We start from the raw sequence: 15,452 nt of genomic DNA on the forward strand, positions 1-15,452 counted from the left end.
AATACAAAATTGAATAATTGAGTGACCAAAAAAAAAGTTTATTAATAATTAGGTGACTAGTAGTGCAGTTAACCCAATTTAATTTTCCTTTTATAATGCTAATGTAGCCGTTAGATCTACTCATAAGTTGAGTTATCTACTAAAGCTCACAGGTTTAGAAATTTAAGAGGGTTTTGATAAAAATATTAGGTTCAAAAAATAAATTTGAGCAACAAAATTAAACCCATTTAAAATATGAATTGAATTTGAGTTTGAATATTTAAAGTCCAAGCCCAGCTCAAAACGTCCTCTAAATTTATAACATATTATATTATACTTGTATATTGTTAATTTTATAACACATAAAATTTAAATTTATAGTAATATATAAAATATAAACATTAAAAAATATTGAGGTGTCTACATATAAAGTTTTAATAAATTAAAAAATATATAAAATTATTAAATACTAAATTAAAAATAATATAGTAAAAACTAAAATATCTAATGAGAATTTCTAAAAATTTAGGGTCAAAGCCCTTAGATCTCATTTACAAAAAAATTATCTTAATGACCAATTTGACGGGGAATTTAGACTTACTAATAACACTATAAAAAAATTTATATCAAATTAAAGGAAAATGACTAAATATCAAACTTCAACATAATTGGAGTACTAAATGCAAAATTAAACCTAAAATAGAAGAGCAAAAATGAAGTGACACGTGCATCAGTACTTTGTTAAGAGGCTGATGAAAACAGTTGTACAATCTTTTGTCGTCTTTTCATTCACCACGAGGATTACGGGATTCTGTGGTGTATTATTTGTGGCTGTTTTCTTGGTCAAATTTTATAGAGGTCCCTGAACTATGTGTTTTTTATTTGATTATTTATAGTCCTTTTACTTTTAAAAATGTATATTTTCAGTAATTCAACATTTTTCCCTGAAATAGTTTAGGGTAAACTATTAGTAGTAGCCCAATTATGATTTTCTTTTCTTCTTGGATACCTAATTATGAAAAGTTACAAAATAGTCACTCAACTATCAATAAATTTCTTTTTTTGTGGTCCAACTATGAAAAGTTGTAAAATGGTCACTCAACTATCTTGAATTTTAAGATGTTTCCATTTTTATGTTAGCCAGTTGGTGACCAAAAAAAGACAATTAAATAATTAGATGACCGTTTTATAACTTTTCATAATTAGGTAATCAAAAAATAAAAAAATCCATAATTGAGCAACCTCTATTGTAATTTACACTAAAAAATGCTAATGTGTATATGCCACATCCAAAATTAATAAATCATATCAAATTATTTGATAGCATTTGTGAAAAAAAGTTGACATTAGTATAAAAAATACACTTTTCGAAAAGCAAAACATTATAAATGATCAAATTAAAATAGAGGTACTAAATCCACAAAAAATGCATAATACAAGAATCTTTTATAAAATTTGAAATTTTCAAGTTAGATTTGGTAGGGTGTGAATGAGAACATCATACAAAATATTCAAGTTTGATTTGAGAATAATCAAATTCGATTCAATCATTCTCGAGTTGAGCTTAAACTCGAATTGCCCGATTATTTATATATTAATATTTTAATATTTATGTACATAATTCGAGGTAAAGTTTTAAACTTGAAGAAGAATGTATAAGTAAATTCCATAATTAGTCACCCAACTTTCATAAGTTTCATTTTGAGTACTGAAAATAAAAAACTGCATTTTAGTCTTTGCCATTATCAATCTTTTTCGTTTTAGTCACCCACGATTAATTTGGGGTTAGAAAATGTTATTTTATACTTATTTTTATTGCCCAACTTTTTATAAGTTTTCATTTTGGTCACTAATTTCCCCTTTTAAAATTAATTTTATTTAAAAAAATTATGGGGAATTGAGTTATTTAGCTGTTGAGATGAAACTTAAGTTTTCACTTTAACTCAATTCCTATTTAAACTCATGTATTTCCATTTTTTCTAAAAATATTAAAATTATTTTAAAAATAAAAAATTAAAATGATAAAATAATTTTTTTTCTTATAAAAACCTAGATAATTCCTTATAAAATCCAAGATTTTTCATTTTACAAGAAAAAACTAAAATTAATTCTAAAAAATAAAGGAAATTAATAATATAAAATGGTTTTCTTATAAAAACTCAAGTATCTATCTATAAAAGCTCATGTAATTCCGTATAAAATCCCAAGCTTTTCCCTTTTATTGGGAAGAACTAAAATTAATTCTAAAAAATAAAAAAATAAAAAATAAAATACAATGAGTGTTCAAAATAAAATTTTACTGAATTAAATAACTAAAATAAACATCGAATTATCAAGGACCAAAATCAAAATAGTTGCTAACAAAAATTGCCTAAAATCAAAAAAGATTTATTTCCGATATTTAAAATAAAAACTTATAAAAGTTGGATTACCAATTACGAAATATACCCTATAATTTATAGTGAATGTTTTTAAGCAGACGAGGCAGTGTTTGTTGGTGGATCATGAAAAAGAGTTGTGCAATCATTTGTTTTTATTTGAAAAGTTTTTATTTTTTTTTTCTGGCTTTGCTTTGCTTTTGGTGATAAGTGATAACATAAATAATTATTTTTTTCCCATTTGAGTTGCAATGTTGATCAAATCCTGTCCACTATTTTTAGATAATATACATTACACACATATATATGTATATTATGTATGTAGTTATTTTTTAAAATTGGTTAAATAGGTGGTTTTTTTCAGATTTAGAGAAAAAGTATGAAAAGTGCGTTCAATTGAGCGTATTTTCTGCATAGTTGGTAGAAAAGTTCTTCTAGCTAGACGAGCTTTTGCTGACATGTTAGAGAAAGTGCGCTTAGCTAAACACATTTTCTTTGGAATTTTCAAAAAACACTTCCAACGAGGCCCTTTTTTTGACATGTCAGCAAAAGTTCGTCCAATTGGACGCGCTTCCACATACTCTCTCTAAAATCGACCTATTTTCCTCAATCTCAAAAAAAAAAATCAATTTGACCAATTAAAATAACAACATATATACACAATTTAGCCTATAATGTATCAATTCAATGTATATATTTGTCTTCACAATAAAATTTTAAATAAATAATAATTGAAAAGAAAAAAAATCTAAATATCATAATATAAAATAAAAATAAAAATTGTATGGAATATTTACGTAAGCATGTATCAACTTGAATCAAATTATAATATACCAAAGTTTATTCTTAAAGTATGAGAATGACCTACCAATCAAAAGGTTTAGGCTGTATTTGATAATTCATTGAAAATTTTAAATTTATTAAAAATTAATATTTTCAGTGTCAATTGAGTCTTAATTCGATTGGTATGGGCATTATTGTCAATGTAAAAAAACATGGGTTCAAGTGCATTAAATGTATTATCCTTTTATTTATGAATTGAAATGGTGTCAAAGAACAGATATAATTATAATAACCTATAATAAGATTATTCAATCAACATTGCTTAAAATGGTAAAATTCAAATATCATTATGTGTAATTTTTTAGATTTTCCATAAAATACAAAATGACAAAAATACCCATATGTTTGTTATCTTATAAAAAGAATGAGTTTTCGATAATTTCTCAACTGAGTTGAAACCTAAACCTAATTAATAGATGACACTAACTTAATAAACTATTTAAATGTCGATTGAGTCTTAGCTCGATTGACATATACATTATTCTCAATACAGGAGAACGGGAGTTTAAATGTGATGAAGCTCATTATCCTCTTATTTATGGTTTGGGGAGAGACTATAAGTACTTATAATAAAATTATTAAAAAAAATTAAATAATAGTGTATATATTATAGTGGTTTTTGATCAACCATCATGAGTAATTGTATTACATTTTGGCATATATGGTCCATAATGTGATTATTATATGATGATGATTAAACAAACAATTTTGCATGTGATAATTGCATATAATTTATTATGATAATTTATTTTTATTTTAATTGTATAATATATTAATCAACATGATCCAATATTCTATAAGAGATAATGTATAAAGAGAATTTGAATAAATTCCTTTCTATATAAATTTTTAATAAATCAATCGTGATTCATGAGGTTACATAAAGGCACTTTAAGAACAAGTTAGGCACAAAAGAGAATTCCCTAATTTTAAATTGAATTTATATTTGATACATTTATAATATATAAAATGATTATATAACAACGAAAATAAAGGTAAGTAATTGATTGAGTCTCAGCTCGATTGATAGCAATATTCTTGTCAGTGCAAGAGGATATAGGTTCGAGTGCACTAATGCGCATTATTCTCCTATTTAAGATTTACGAGGGACTATGATAATAAAGAAAAAAAATCATGTCATTTTTTAAATAATAAATATTAATTTTATTATAATTTTATTTTATTGGTTTTTTAATAGTATAAAGACTAAATTAATTAATTTAACAGTAAAGAGACTAATTTGATCAAACTATATATACTGAACTTATTATGCATATAAGTTTTCAAACCAGTTTGATATCTCTATCATATTGATTTAAAATACTATATATATATCAATGTTTATTAAATTATTCACAGCATTTTATATAAAATAAATAGTTTGAATTTTTATATTTATATTAAATTTTTCATGCATGATTTATATTAATGGAATGTGAAATATGATGGTTGTATCATTAATTAATTGTCGATACACTTTTCTTTTGTCCTCGAGCTACTTGGTGTGCTTTCGATTTTAACTATTGTTTGACACAGTTTTTATTGAAACAACAAACACTAGTTTGGGTCAATTTCAAATTTTGGTAGTTTTGGGTTCGAATTGGTTTTGTTTCCAAACGTACGAGTTTGGGGTTCAATTTTTTGTGTCGAACTATTATGATTTGGATCATTTCAGGTTATTTGTTTAAGCTATTTCGGGTTAATATTATTTTTTATTTGGTTTGTTTCAAGTTTTTATCGTTTAAGTAAATATTAGTTTAGTTGAACGAATTTGAGTTGACTTTGTAAGGTTCAAGAAAGTTGGATTGAATCTAGATTCGAATTGATTCTTGGGTTTGAGTTAGAGTTGACTTAGATTCATATATATTTTTTTAAAATTCACATCCGCCAAGTAACGTAGTGGTAATAGTTTCGACTAAGGCAATAACATTAATAATAGTAGAACGTATAAAGACTAAATCTTCAAATTAAATATTGTACAAAGATGAAAATCATAATTAAACCGAAACATGCCTTATGGATTCAATTCCCACACATATCATATGGTTGATAAGCTCAAATATTATAAGGTCCATATAGGTTTGTTAATTATGATTGAAGTTTAAAATTTGATTTGGTCATAAACAATTGGTCGTTCAACTCGAATTGATTTAAATTCAATTTGATCCAGACTCAAAAATCAGTCGAATTTGAACAAATACTTGAAGTAATCATCACTCAAAATTATTTAAACCATGATGACTTAAATTACGAAACTCAAATCCGAATGATTCGAACCCAAAACAACCTAAACGTGAAATGATCCAGAATAATCCAAACATGAATTTAACCTGAAGTTGAAATGAATTGAATTCGAAGCGGATGATTATTGGAGACCTACATAATATTTTTGACATAATTGCAAAATTCACTTCTAACATGTGAAGGTTTTTTTCACATTGGCTCTTCTTTTCTTTTTCTATTTTAATGTTAAAAAATTCAAATAAGGTAAAAATTATCAGTATTTTATTTTGTGTAACGTGACAATTGACATGTCATCAATGATATGATATTTTGAGTTAAATTTAAAAATTCCAAAAAAACATTGAAAATTATAACAAATAAAAAATCTAAAAATCAAAAAGTTACTAAAACTTTATTAAATAACTATTTATTGTTTGATCTTGGTAACTATTCCAACGTTGGGGTTTGAAATTTTTTTTGTCCAAGCTAGGTTTGAACTTGATAATTATTCTCACATTGAGACCTGAGCTAGGCAACTATTCTTACATTGAAGCTTGAATTTTTTTTTAAGTTAGTCTCTTTTGGGTATTGTTTCCACGTTATGGACAATTATTGAGTTTAAAACTCAACTTAGTCCAAAAAATTTTAAACTCCTATAAAAATAGTTGCTAAATTTAAGTAGTTTATAATGATTTAATCCTATTAAAAAACTATAAATCATAAAAATTAAAATTTATATAAAAATTCAAAAATATTTTGAAAAAAAAAAAGGAGCTAGATTAGGCTAGGCTAGGCAACGCAAGGCAAGGCTAGGCTATTTCTTTATAATTGCTACTCAACTTGGCTGCCACCCTACAACTAGTGTCGAATCCTCCCATCAAAGATGTACATTTATAGGTTGCTTTTTTTAACCCATTTAAAAGCAAATACTGCTACATTTATTTGGTATTTTGATGCCTTAAGTTTTACTTTTATATTATATAAATATATCATGTTCGGATTTATTTTTATTTAAATTTGTAGTGTATTTATTAATTGAGTCTTAGTTTGATTGATATTAGTATTATTGTTAGTGTAAAAGAATGTTGGTTTTACGCTAAAACGCATTATCCTCCTATTTAATGGTTACAAAAGGGTATCGGTAATTTTAATCATTGTATCAAAAAGAATAAAATGACAATAACATATGATGAAATCAATACATGTAAAAGTTAACGTTGTCATTAACTTATTGACGTGAATGTCACATGGCAGTGTATGTAAAACAAAATAAATACATGTATATAAAAAATAATTATGTCACGTTAACAATAAATATATACGAGTTATCATGTGACATCCATGTGAACAAGTAAATGACATTGTTAAGTTTACCATTTAATTCTAACTTATTTGACAAAATATAATAAATTGAAAACTAAATTAAACATAAAAAACTAAAATATTGTTTATATTGTTTAAGAGGTGTCACCTATTTAAAGATCCCATTACAGGACATACAATGCATTACAGGCATATGATCATTATGCTTCAATCGGGTTATTCTATTCCTCCTCTTAGAACGAAAAGAACTTAAATCAAAATATTTAATAGCATCGCGATACATTTATACAAAACTTCTACCCCGGGCACACGCAATGGAGCCATAAACAGTCAAGTGAAATCCAATCCACGAAATAATTTGATCTATAGATAGTATCGTTGTGGTAAAGGTCGTAATGCCAGAGGAATCATTACTGCAAGGCATAGAGGGGGAGGTCATAAGCATCTATACCGTAAAATTAATTTTCGACGAAATATATAAGACATATATGGTAGAATCGTAACCATAGAATACGACCTTAATAGGAATGAATACATTGTCTCATACACTATGGGGATGGTGAGAAAAGATATATTTTACATCCCAGAGAGGCTATAATTGGAGATACCATTGTTTCTGATACAGAAGTTCCTATAAAAAAAGGAAATGCCCTACGTTTGAGTGTGGTTTGAACTATTGATTTATGTAATTGAAAAGAACCAATTAGGCTTACGACAAAACCTAAAAATCAATGACTGATTCAATTTGAGTACCTCTACAAGATAGACCTCAATAGAAAACTGAAGAGTAACGACAGCAAGTGATTGAGTTCAGTAATTCTTCATATAAAATTATTGACTCTAAAGATATAATAATATGGAGAAGACAAAATTGTTTCAAGCATCGACAGAATCAGAAGCGCCCATTGTTTCAAAGAGAGGGGGACGGGTTATTCACATTTCATTTGATGGTCAGAGGCGAATTGAAAGCTAAGCAGAAGAGAGGGGGACGAGTTATTCACATTTGGAGGGAGGGGTAAAGATGTCTATGAAATAAACAGTTAAGATAAAAAAAAAGGAGAAAAAGAAAGGCATAACGATAAAATTAGTCCCTAATGTTTACTCATTTTGGCATTTTGGCCATTATTCTTTTTTGGGGGGTCATTTTGGTTTTCAACATTTAAAATTTAATCAAATTGTTTCTTTTCACAAAAAAATTGATTGAATTGTTAAAATTTTAATGACATTGATATGGCAACTCATGTGGCATTTTATATATACTTCATTGCTAACATAGATAATTTTTTTTAAAATTTTTATGAATTATATGTGGACTACCATACTAGTGACCACATCAATGCTATTAAAATTTTAACATTTCGGTTAATTTTTTTTTGTAAAAAAAAAATAATTTGACTAAAAATGACCCCCTAAAAAATAAGGGCAAAAATGATAAAATCAATAAACGTTAGAAGTTAAATTTATCTTTATACCAGAAAGAAATATCAATCCACCATTGATCCTAAACATAAATTTACCTTTTAACTAATTCAACCAATTTTAACCCTAAAAAATAATAATATATTAAATAATCAATTTAACAAATTTCAAGTCATCAATATAATTTTCTAATTATTAATGTAACTTGATCAAACGATTACAGCTTCCCCCATCCAATCCAACTCACCTACGAGGCAGTAGCATAAGGCTTATCCTTTTGCCAATGGTACCTTATAAAAAATTGGGCTGCATTTAACTCAGAGGAAAGGCATGGTCGCTAAAAGTCCAAAGCTGGATGGGACCACTTCAACTTTATGCAAATTAATAAATATTAGTTACACCCCCACATAAACATGTATATTAACATTTATAAATACGAGATTACGACACTGATAATATAAGTGGAAATATATATATTTATATAAAATAATTAACGTTTTAATTAAAATGAAAAAATTATAAGCTTAAAAATTATATTGTTTTTGATTTAAATTTTATTATATGTATATTTTTTTTCTAAAATTTTTTATGTTTAACCTTTATTTTTATATTTTATAAATAAAAATAATGAATCGGTTTAATTTCTTATTTCTTAATACAAATTTTATATTTTTTTATCAATTTTAGTCCTGCAATTAATATAAATTAGAAAAACAAATTATATATATTAAAATTTAATTCAAGAACCATCTTATTAACATGAGGTGATCTTCAACTACTTTTTTTTATATTTTATAATTAAAAATAATGAATTGATTTAATTTCTTATTTCTTATTATTTTTTACTAATATTAATCCTAAAATTAATATAAAATTTAAAAAATGAGTAATAAAAGTATAAACAAATAAAAAGGACGCGTGGCTTAATTTGAAGAATGGGGCACGAATGGCGGCATGGGGAGGGGCAGAAAATTTTCGTTCAGTTAATATCACATTACAAATGTTATAATATATTTTCTACATTAAAATTTAAAAATAATATAATATAAATTAATAAAATTAATAAAATTAATAATTATTTTTTAATGAAAATTTAAAATTTAAAAATTTGGAAAAAAATATAAAAAATAAAATAACTAAAATAAAGATTAAAAAATTAAATAGTTTGAAAATGGTCAACGACATAAAAATCTCTTTATTTGATCATTTATTATATCCTATCCTTTTCTTTCGGTGGTTGTAAATTTATTAAAAACTATCTCACTTTAAATTTAATATTTAACATTTTTAATAAAAATATTAATTAAAATATTAAATTTTTAAATATTTCAACCCATGGCAATTCATATATATAAAATTTTATAAAATTGTAATAATTATTATAATTTTATGGATTTTAAAATTTTATTTTTTAAATATTTTTATAATTTTTAATTTATTTATTGATATAGTGTATAAGATAAATAATATCATACTAATAAAAAGTAGCATACGTGTGCTATTATGCTGATTAATTATCTAAAAAAAAGATTTGACTCTTTTTAAAAAATAAATGATCAAATTTAATTAAAAAAATAAATGCCAAATGTTAAAAATTAAATTTCACATTATAACATTTTACAATTATTATCTACCTATATATATATTTTTAAGATGGTTGTCTCATCCGGTTCAATTTCTGGTTCAGTTTTTCATAATAGAAAATCAAATTACATCAAATCAATATATAAAGATTAAATCCTCAAATTAAAATAGTACAGGGATTAAAACAATAATTTAACCAAAGTAAAAGACAAAGATTTCTTTTATATTTAATGTGAAAACAAAAATGGAAGTTGCAGAGATACGTATTCAAGTAGTGGCCAGGCTGTAGGTAAGCTGTATATATGTAAGTGCTGGTCGCGTACTGAATTATTTTTTCTATTTTCATCCATTTTTTCAGGTACCCCAAAGCAGTTAACTCTTAAAAAAATCACCCCCTCCCCCCCCCAAAAAAGAAAAATCCAATTCTTGAACTGATTTCATTTGTTTTCTCTGTTATCCGATCAAAATTATCTAAATCCCAAAAATCCTTTTTTTTTTGCTGCTCAATAAGCAGAGTTCGGGGGTGTGAAAATGGCTTCTGATGTGCCTTGTTGTGGTGTTGAATTCTCATTGTATTTGTTGATCATAGTGGGGTTAGTGTGTTTTGCTGGGTTAATGGCTGGTCTAACACTAGGTCTCATGTCTCTGGGTCTTGTAGACCTTGAAGTCCTCATCAAGTCTGGCCGTCCTCAAGATCGTATCCATGCTGGTATCCTTTGTTTCTAAAACCTCTTCTTTTTAGATGAATCATTGATTGGAATTTCCTTGGTTTTTCATTGAGTTAGTAGTTGGTTTCAAGTATATATCATTTATGTTTGAAGAGTTGAACTGAGTTGAATCACTGAGTCTCTTCGCCCTATTACCTAGTATGTTAGGCTGGTTGCTGAGCTCTGATTGCACGGTGTTGTGGATGTAGAAAGGGGAGAGAGGCTGGTTGCTGAACTCTGCTTTGGTTGTTTCTTTTGCTATTTGCTTTTGATTATTCATAGGAAAAAAGAGAGTAATAATTAGTTTCATGGAGAGCTTGATACTGAGTCAACTCGAGGTTTTAGTGATCATTTGAGCTGATCTTTATGTTATCTGGAACTTGGATCGGTCTGGTTTCTAGAAACTAGAACTAGAACGCAATTTGCTACTTCTATAAAATGTCTTTGATTTGTTTAGTAGGAACGAAATATGATTTATTGGAATGTAAACTGTTTTTTTGAACTTATATGTATTGTTTTTGTGTTTATATAAGTACATAGTTCTACATAGATAAATTCTTAAGTTTGTGAATTTTGTGGAACTCAGATCGGTCCGGTATAAACTAGAACTAGAATTGGAACAGAATTCTCTACTTTCATAAAAATGTAATTCATTAGGGGTAGCCTTCTCTGATTTGTTTAGTAGAAACGAAATATGGTTTATTGAGACGTAAACCAGTTTTTTGAACTTATATGTATTGTTTTTGTGTTTATATAAATACACAATTCTAAATATATAAATTCTGAAGTTTGTGAATTATTTGTTTTACTCAATAACTTTGTAATAAACTACAGGTTAGTGGGAACCTTAGTTTGGATCATTAGTGTTCCCTATTTCAAAACATGCATACCAATTTGAGAATAACTAGAGAGATAGCGATTTATGGTAACAAAGCTTTTAGCAATAAAGAGTTTTTTGTTTTGGTTTCTTTTTTGGCAGCAAAGATATTTCCTGTGGTGAAAAACCAGCACCTTCTGCTATGTACTCTATTGATTGGAAACTCTTTGGCAATGGAGGTTATTACTACATTAAACCATTGTTATTATCATTTTCTTTGTTCAATGTTATTGCTTGTTAGCTTAATCTCCTTTCCTTCCATGTAGGCTCTTCCCATTTTTTTGGACAAGCTTGTGCCTCCATGGGCTGCAATTTTGGTATCAGTCACTCTGATCCTCATGTTTGGAGAGGTTTGTTGTTAACATGTTGAACTTAGCCATCTTTTCAAGGAATTTGCAATATTGTTTTTAATACATGTTTGTTGAAAATTCTAGAAAAAAGCCCCTTAAAATGAGTTTCTTACGAGCTCAATAGTGTTTTGTAAGAGATTCAGTAATTTTGTAAGAATTTTATTAATTTACATTATTAGGAATTCAGTAACTTTAAGAACTCACACTAGAACTCTCCCCATGTTTGTTCATCTAACTGCAGATATTGCCACAAGCCGTATGCACCCGTTATGGCTTGAAAGTTGGAGCGGCAATGGCACCTTTTGTCCGTGTTCTTCTTTGTCTTTTCTTACCGATTTCTTATCCAATCAGCAAGGTACCGTGCTATATGAATCCTCTGTTATTTCATCTTGAATAATGGTCTTTTTCTGTACCATACAACCAAGTACTGCCTAAAAGCTGTTCTTAGACATAGTTGAAATTGGTTTTACATATTATGTTTAGTTTATAAATGCCGTGTACTTTCAGGTTTTGGACTGGATGTTGGGTAAGGGACATGCTGCCCTCCTACGAAGAGCAGAACTAAAGACATTCGTGGATTTTCATGGCAATGAGGTATCGGATTCAACTTGGAATGTTGAAGGTTTTAAATTTTGAAGTTTAGGACCTTGTCACATTCGTGTTCGACATTGCGGCTTACACTTAATGGTTTCATGCATTCCTTAGATTTTCTTTATCTGTCAGTACATATTATGCTTTTTTTAGGCTGGGAAAGGTGGGGATCTAACTCATGATGAGACAACTATCATTGCCGGGGCACTTGAAATGACTGAAAAGACTGCTAAAGTTGCTATGACGCCGATATCGAATGCATTTTCACTTGATCTGGATACAACTCTTGATTTGTGGGTTTGTGGATTCTAGTGTGTTGCAACCGTAGGATTTTACTACTCGTATGTTTTCTTATGTTTTTTTCTGGTCTCTTTATCGGTGTATTTCAGGGAAACGTTGAATAAAGTAATGACAATGGGTCATAGCAGAGTTCCAGTTTATTATGGAAACCCGAAAAATATAATCGGGCTTGTTCTGGTAAGGTCCTTTCTCTGCATAAGCTTATTGTTTCTTATAGTGTCAATTATGAAAAGTCTCTCAACTGTTTGATTTTATCTTTTCTGGTCATAAATGACTGACAGGAAGATGATGTGGCAGCTTTTAAAATGGGCTAATAGCAACTTTAGCCTTAACATTTATACATTGTGTTTATTTAGGCTTTCTAAAAAAATTAACTTCTAATGTTTATACATTGTGTAAATTGGTCCTTTTTTTCTTTGTGACCCTTTCAACTAAAAAGCTAAAAGAAAACAAATCTATCAACTAAATTTGATCGGAAATATACCCAAAATGGAAACACTCAAAATCCAAAATAATAATCTTGATTTTTTCTCATTCTTTTAAAATCAACTCTCAATGTCACAAATAAAAGTAAAACTGAAAAAAAATCAAATTACACAATGTGTAAATGTTGAGGGTTAATTTTTTCGGAATCAAGACTAAATTGACTCAATGTATAAATGTTAAGTGTTAAAGTTGCTATCATGTCAATTTTAAAAGCTGTCAAGTTATTTTTTGTTAGTAATTTAATGGCTGGTGACCGAAAAAAGAAAAATTCGAAAAGTTGAGTGACTAACAAAGAAAAAGTCGAATAGTTGGGTGACCATGTTGTATATTATCATCTGCGGCATGGCTTTACTTTAATTCCTTTTTCTGTTTTTCTATCTTTAATTATATATTCATCTCCTTGGTCTGGCTTGAAACATGCAGGTTAAAAATCTTTTAACAATTGATTCAGAAGGTCCGGTTCCGTTGAGAAAAATAATCATAAGAAAAATCCCCCGGTATAGAATCTTCTCATTTTTGTCATACTGTAAACTTTTTTAGTTAACAATGGATGTATGTCCTCTTTGGGGTTATCCAAAATCAGCTTAAAATTCAGTCAGTATATTTTGCTTTCATGTTTCCCCCACTGCAAGGACTGAGCTTAACACATTCTTCTTTGCTTCTTATTCACCCTACAGGGTATCAGTTGACATGCCACTATATGATATTCTTAATGAATTCCAAAAAGGTCACAGCCATATTGCCGTGGTATATAAGGATCTTAATAAGAGCAAAGAACGTCTCGAGTTTAAGGATAGCTGTAAGAAGCGAAGAGGTGAACCCGAGATGTCAAGAAAAGGTGAGCATATAAGTGTTTGTCATGATTGATTCCTTACGGAATTAAGTTGCCTAATGTGGTCCTTCTGTAGTAATATAACCTGTCTTCATTTCCAGATGATCGTAAGATTGGTGTAAGTGCCCAGAAATCGGGGCTTAATTTGGACTCGCAAGATGTTCGTACACCTGCGGCTAACAATGACGGAGGTCAGCTGACAAAGAAGAGCCCACCAGCTACTCCTGCCTTTAAGAAGCGACACAGAGGTTGTTCGTATTGCATATTGGACATAGAAAATTGTCCTATTCCAGAATTCCCATCAAATGAAGAGGTAGTCGGTGTTATCACCATGGAGGATGTTATCGAAGAACTTCTTCAAGTAAATAATACATATCGTATCCTTTCGTAGTGGCCTGAATGACTAGCGGTATGGTTTATAGTATTTACGTGCTAATTTCTTTTTCTATGCTTGCTTATGACAGGAGGAGATATTAGATGAGACGGATGAGTATGTTAATATCCACAACAGGTAAAATTTTCACCGTTTCTCCATGTTCATTTGGTATTGTATCTTGTAGGTAAAATTACCATAGAGGTCTTTATATTAAGAGTCGGATTGCTTTTTGATCTCTCTACTTAAAAAATGGATAAATTAGTCCCTATATATTATATTAAGGAGCAAATTAAGCCTTGCGTTAAAAAAATATATATTTTTTTAATGTTAAAAGCCACTAGTCCTCATACGCTAGCATGAGTTACACGTGACATATCATGTGTCACTATTTGGTAATTCTATCAGCCACGCTAGTTTCTAACTGTACAAGGGGATATAGTTTTTAACAAACAAGATTAATTTGCTCTTTCATCTAACATAAGACTGACTGATTTGTCCAGATTTTTAATTAGATGGGGGCAAAATGCAATCAGACTTTTACTATAAGTGCCTTTATGGTACTTTAATTGTTTCTTTTACTTTTATTGAAAAGTATAGTTCAACACGGATTGGTCTTTAAACAGACCAACATCGTGTTCGTGTCCCACGCAAATGCAAGTAGTGGACTATAGTTAAGTACCGTAGTGGACTATAGTAGACGTCGAAATAATGACATTAGCAATTCATGGCAATGCAGGATAAAGATCAACATGCATGCACCTTACGAAAATGCTAGCATCCCAACCTCTGCATCTCCGTCACCCTTGACCGCTCCGGGTCCTACACCAACCCTTTCGGTCTCCACCAGTACTTCAAATACAGGTTCACCTGCCACAACCCTTTTCCCTATATGATGTGATAGTCAAATACGGACAAAGAAAAATATGTTAATATTCTGTTACTTGGTAAGAATCAATGACTGACCCTACTTAGTTTTAGGTCGGAATTGCCGGTAAGATACATGCTTTTATAGAAAACCGGTACTTTGTCGAAAAACTCATATATGGACCTCATCCTATATAGAATTAAAGACTGATCATGATTGTTTTGCCTAAAATATGCTTTGAAATCGTTAGTTTCATTTATTTCATAGCAATCTTCACAACAAACTGATAGACTTTGAATAGAATGCGATGGAGATAATG

At 28.6% G+C, this 15,452-nt stretch overlaps 1 protein-coding gene across 2 annotated transcripts; it reads left to right on the forward strand.

Annotated features, from left to right (window-relative positions):
- The first annotated feature begins 10,002 nt into the window (after positions 1 to 10,002).
- LOC107938922 (DUF21 domain-containing protein At1g47330) lies at positions 10,003 to 15,364 on the forward strand. 2 transcript variants are annotated; one of them, XM_016872182.2, is made up of 12 exons: positions 10,003 to 10,458; positions 11,436 to 11,512; positions 11,600 to 11,683; positions 11,925 to 12,038; positions 12,191 to 12,277; positions 12,428 to 12,567; positions 12,664 to 12,751; positions 13,484 to 13,557; positions 13,738 to 13,898; positions 13,994 to 14,253; positions 14,357 to 14,403; positions 15,005 to 15,364. In XM_016872182.2, exons 1-12 carry the CDS (start codon positions 10,281 to 10,283, stop codon positions 15,159 to 15,161), a joined length of 1,467 nt encoding a protein of 488 aa, XP_016727671.1. In that variant the 5' UTR covers positions 10,003 to 10,280; the 3' UTR covers positions 15,162 to 15,364. The 2 variants fall into 2 exon arrangements, with proteins under 2 accessions (XP_016727671.1, XP_016727672.1); XM_016872183.2 differs by having other exon boundaries at positions 10,009 to 10,458; positions 13,994 to 14,205.
- The last annotated feature ends 88 nt before the right edge of the window (positions 15,365 to 15,452 follow it).

The sequence above is a fragment of the Gossypium hirsutum genome, chromosome A06 (assembly GCF_007990345.1).
Source record: "Gossypium hirsutum isolate 1008001.06 chromosome A06, Gossypium_hirsutum_v2.1, whole genome shotgun sequence".
Lineage (NCBI taxonomy): Eukaryota > Viridiplantae > Streptophyta > Magnoliopsida > Malvales > Malvaceae > Gossypium > Gossypium hirsutum.

Excerpts from the sequence above, each read along its gene's own strand:
- LOC107938922 (XM_016872182.2), top strand. The coding sequence starts at position 10,281 with ATGGCTTCTGATGTGCCTTGTTGTGGTGTTGAATTCTCATTGTATTTG. Across the intron at positions 12,039-12,190 it reads TTTCTTATCCAATCAGCAAG|GTTTTGGACTGGATGTTGGG; the intron begins GTACCGTGCTAT and ends GTGTACTTTCAG. Across the intron at positions 14,254-14,356 it reads TTATCGAAGAACTTCTTCAA|GAGGAGATATTAGATGAGAC; the intron begins GTAAATAATACA and ends TGCTTATGACAG.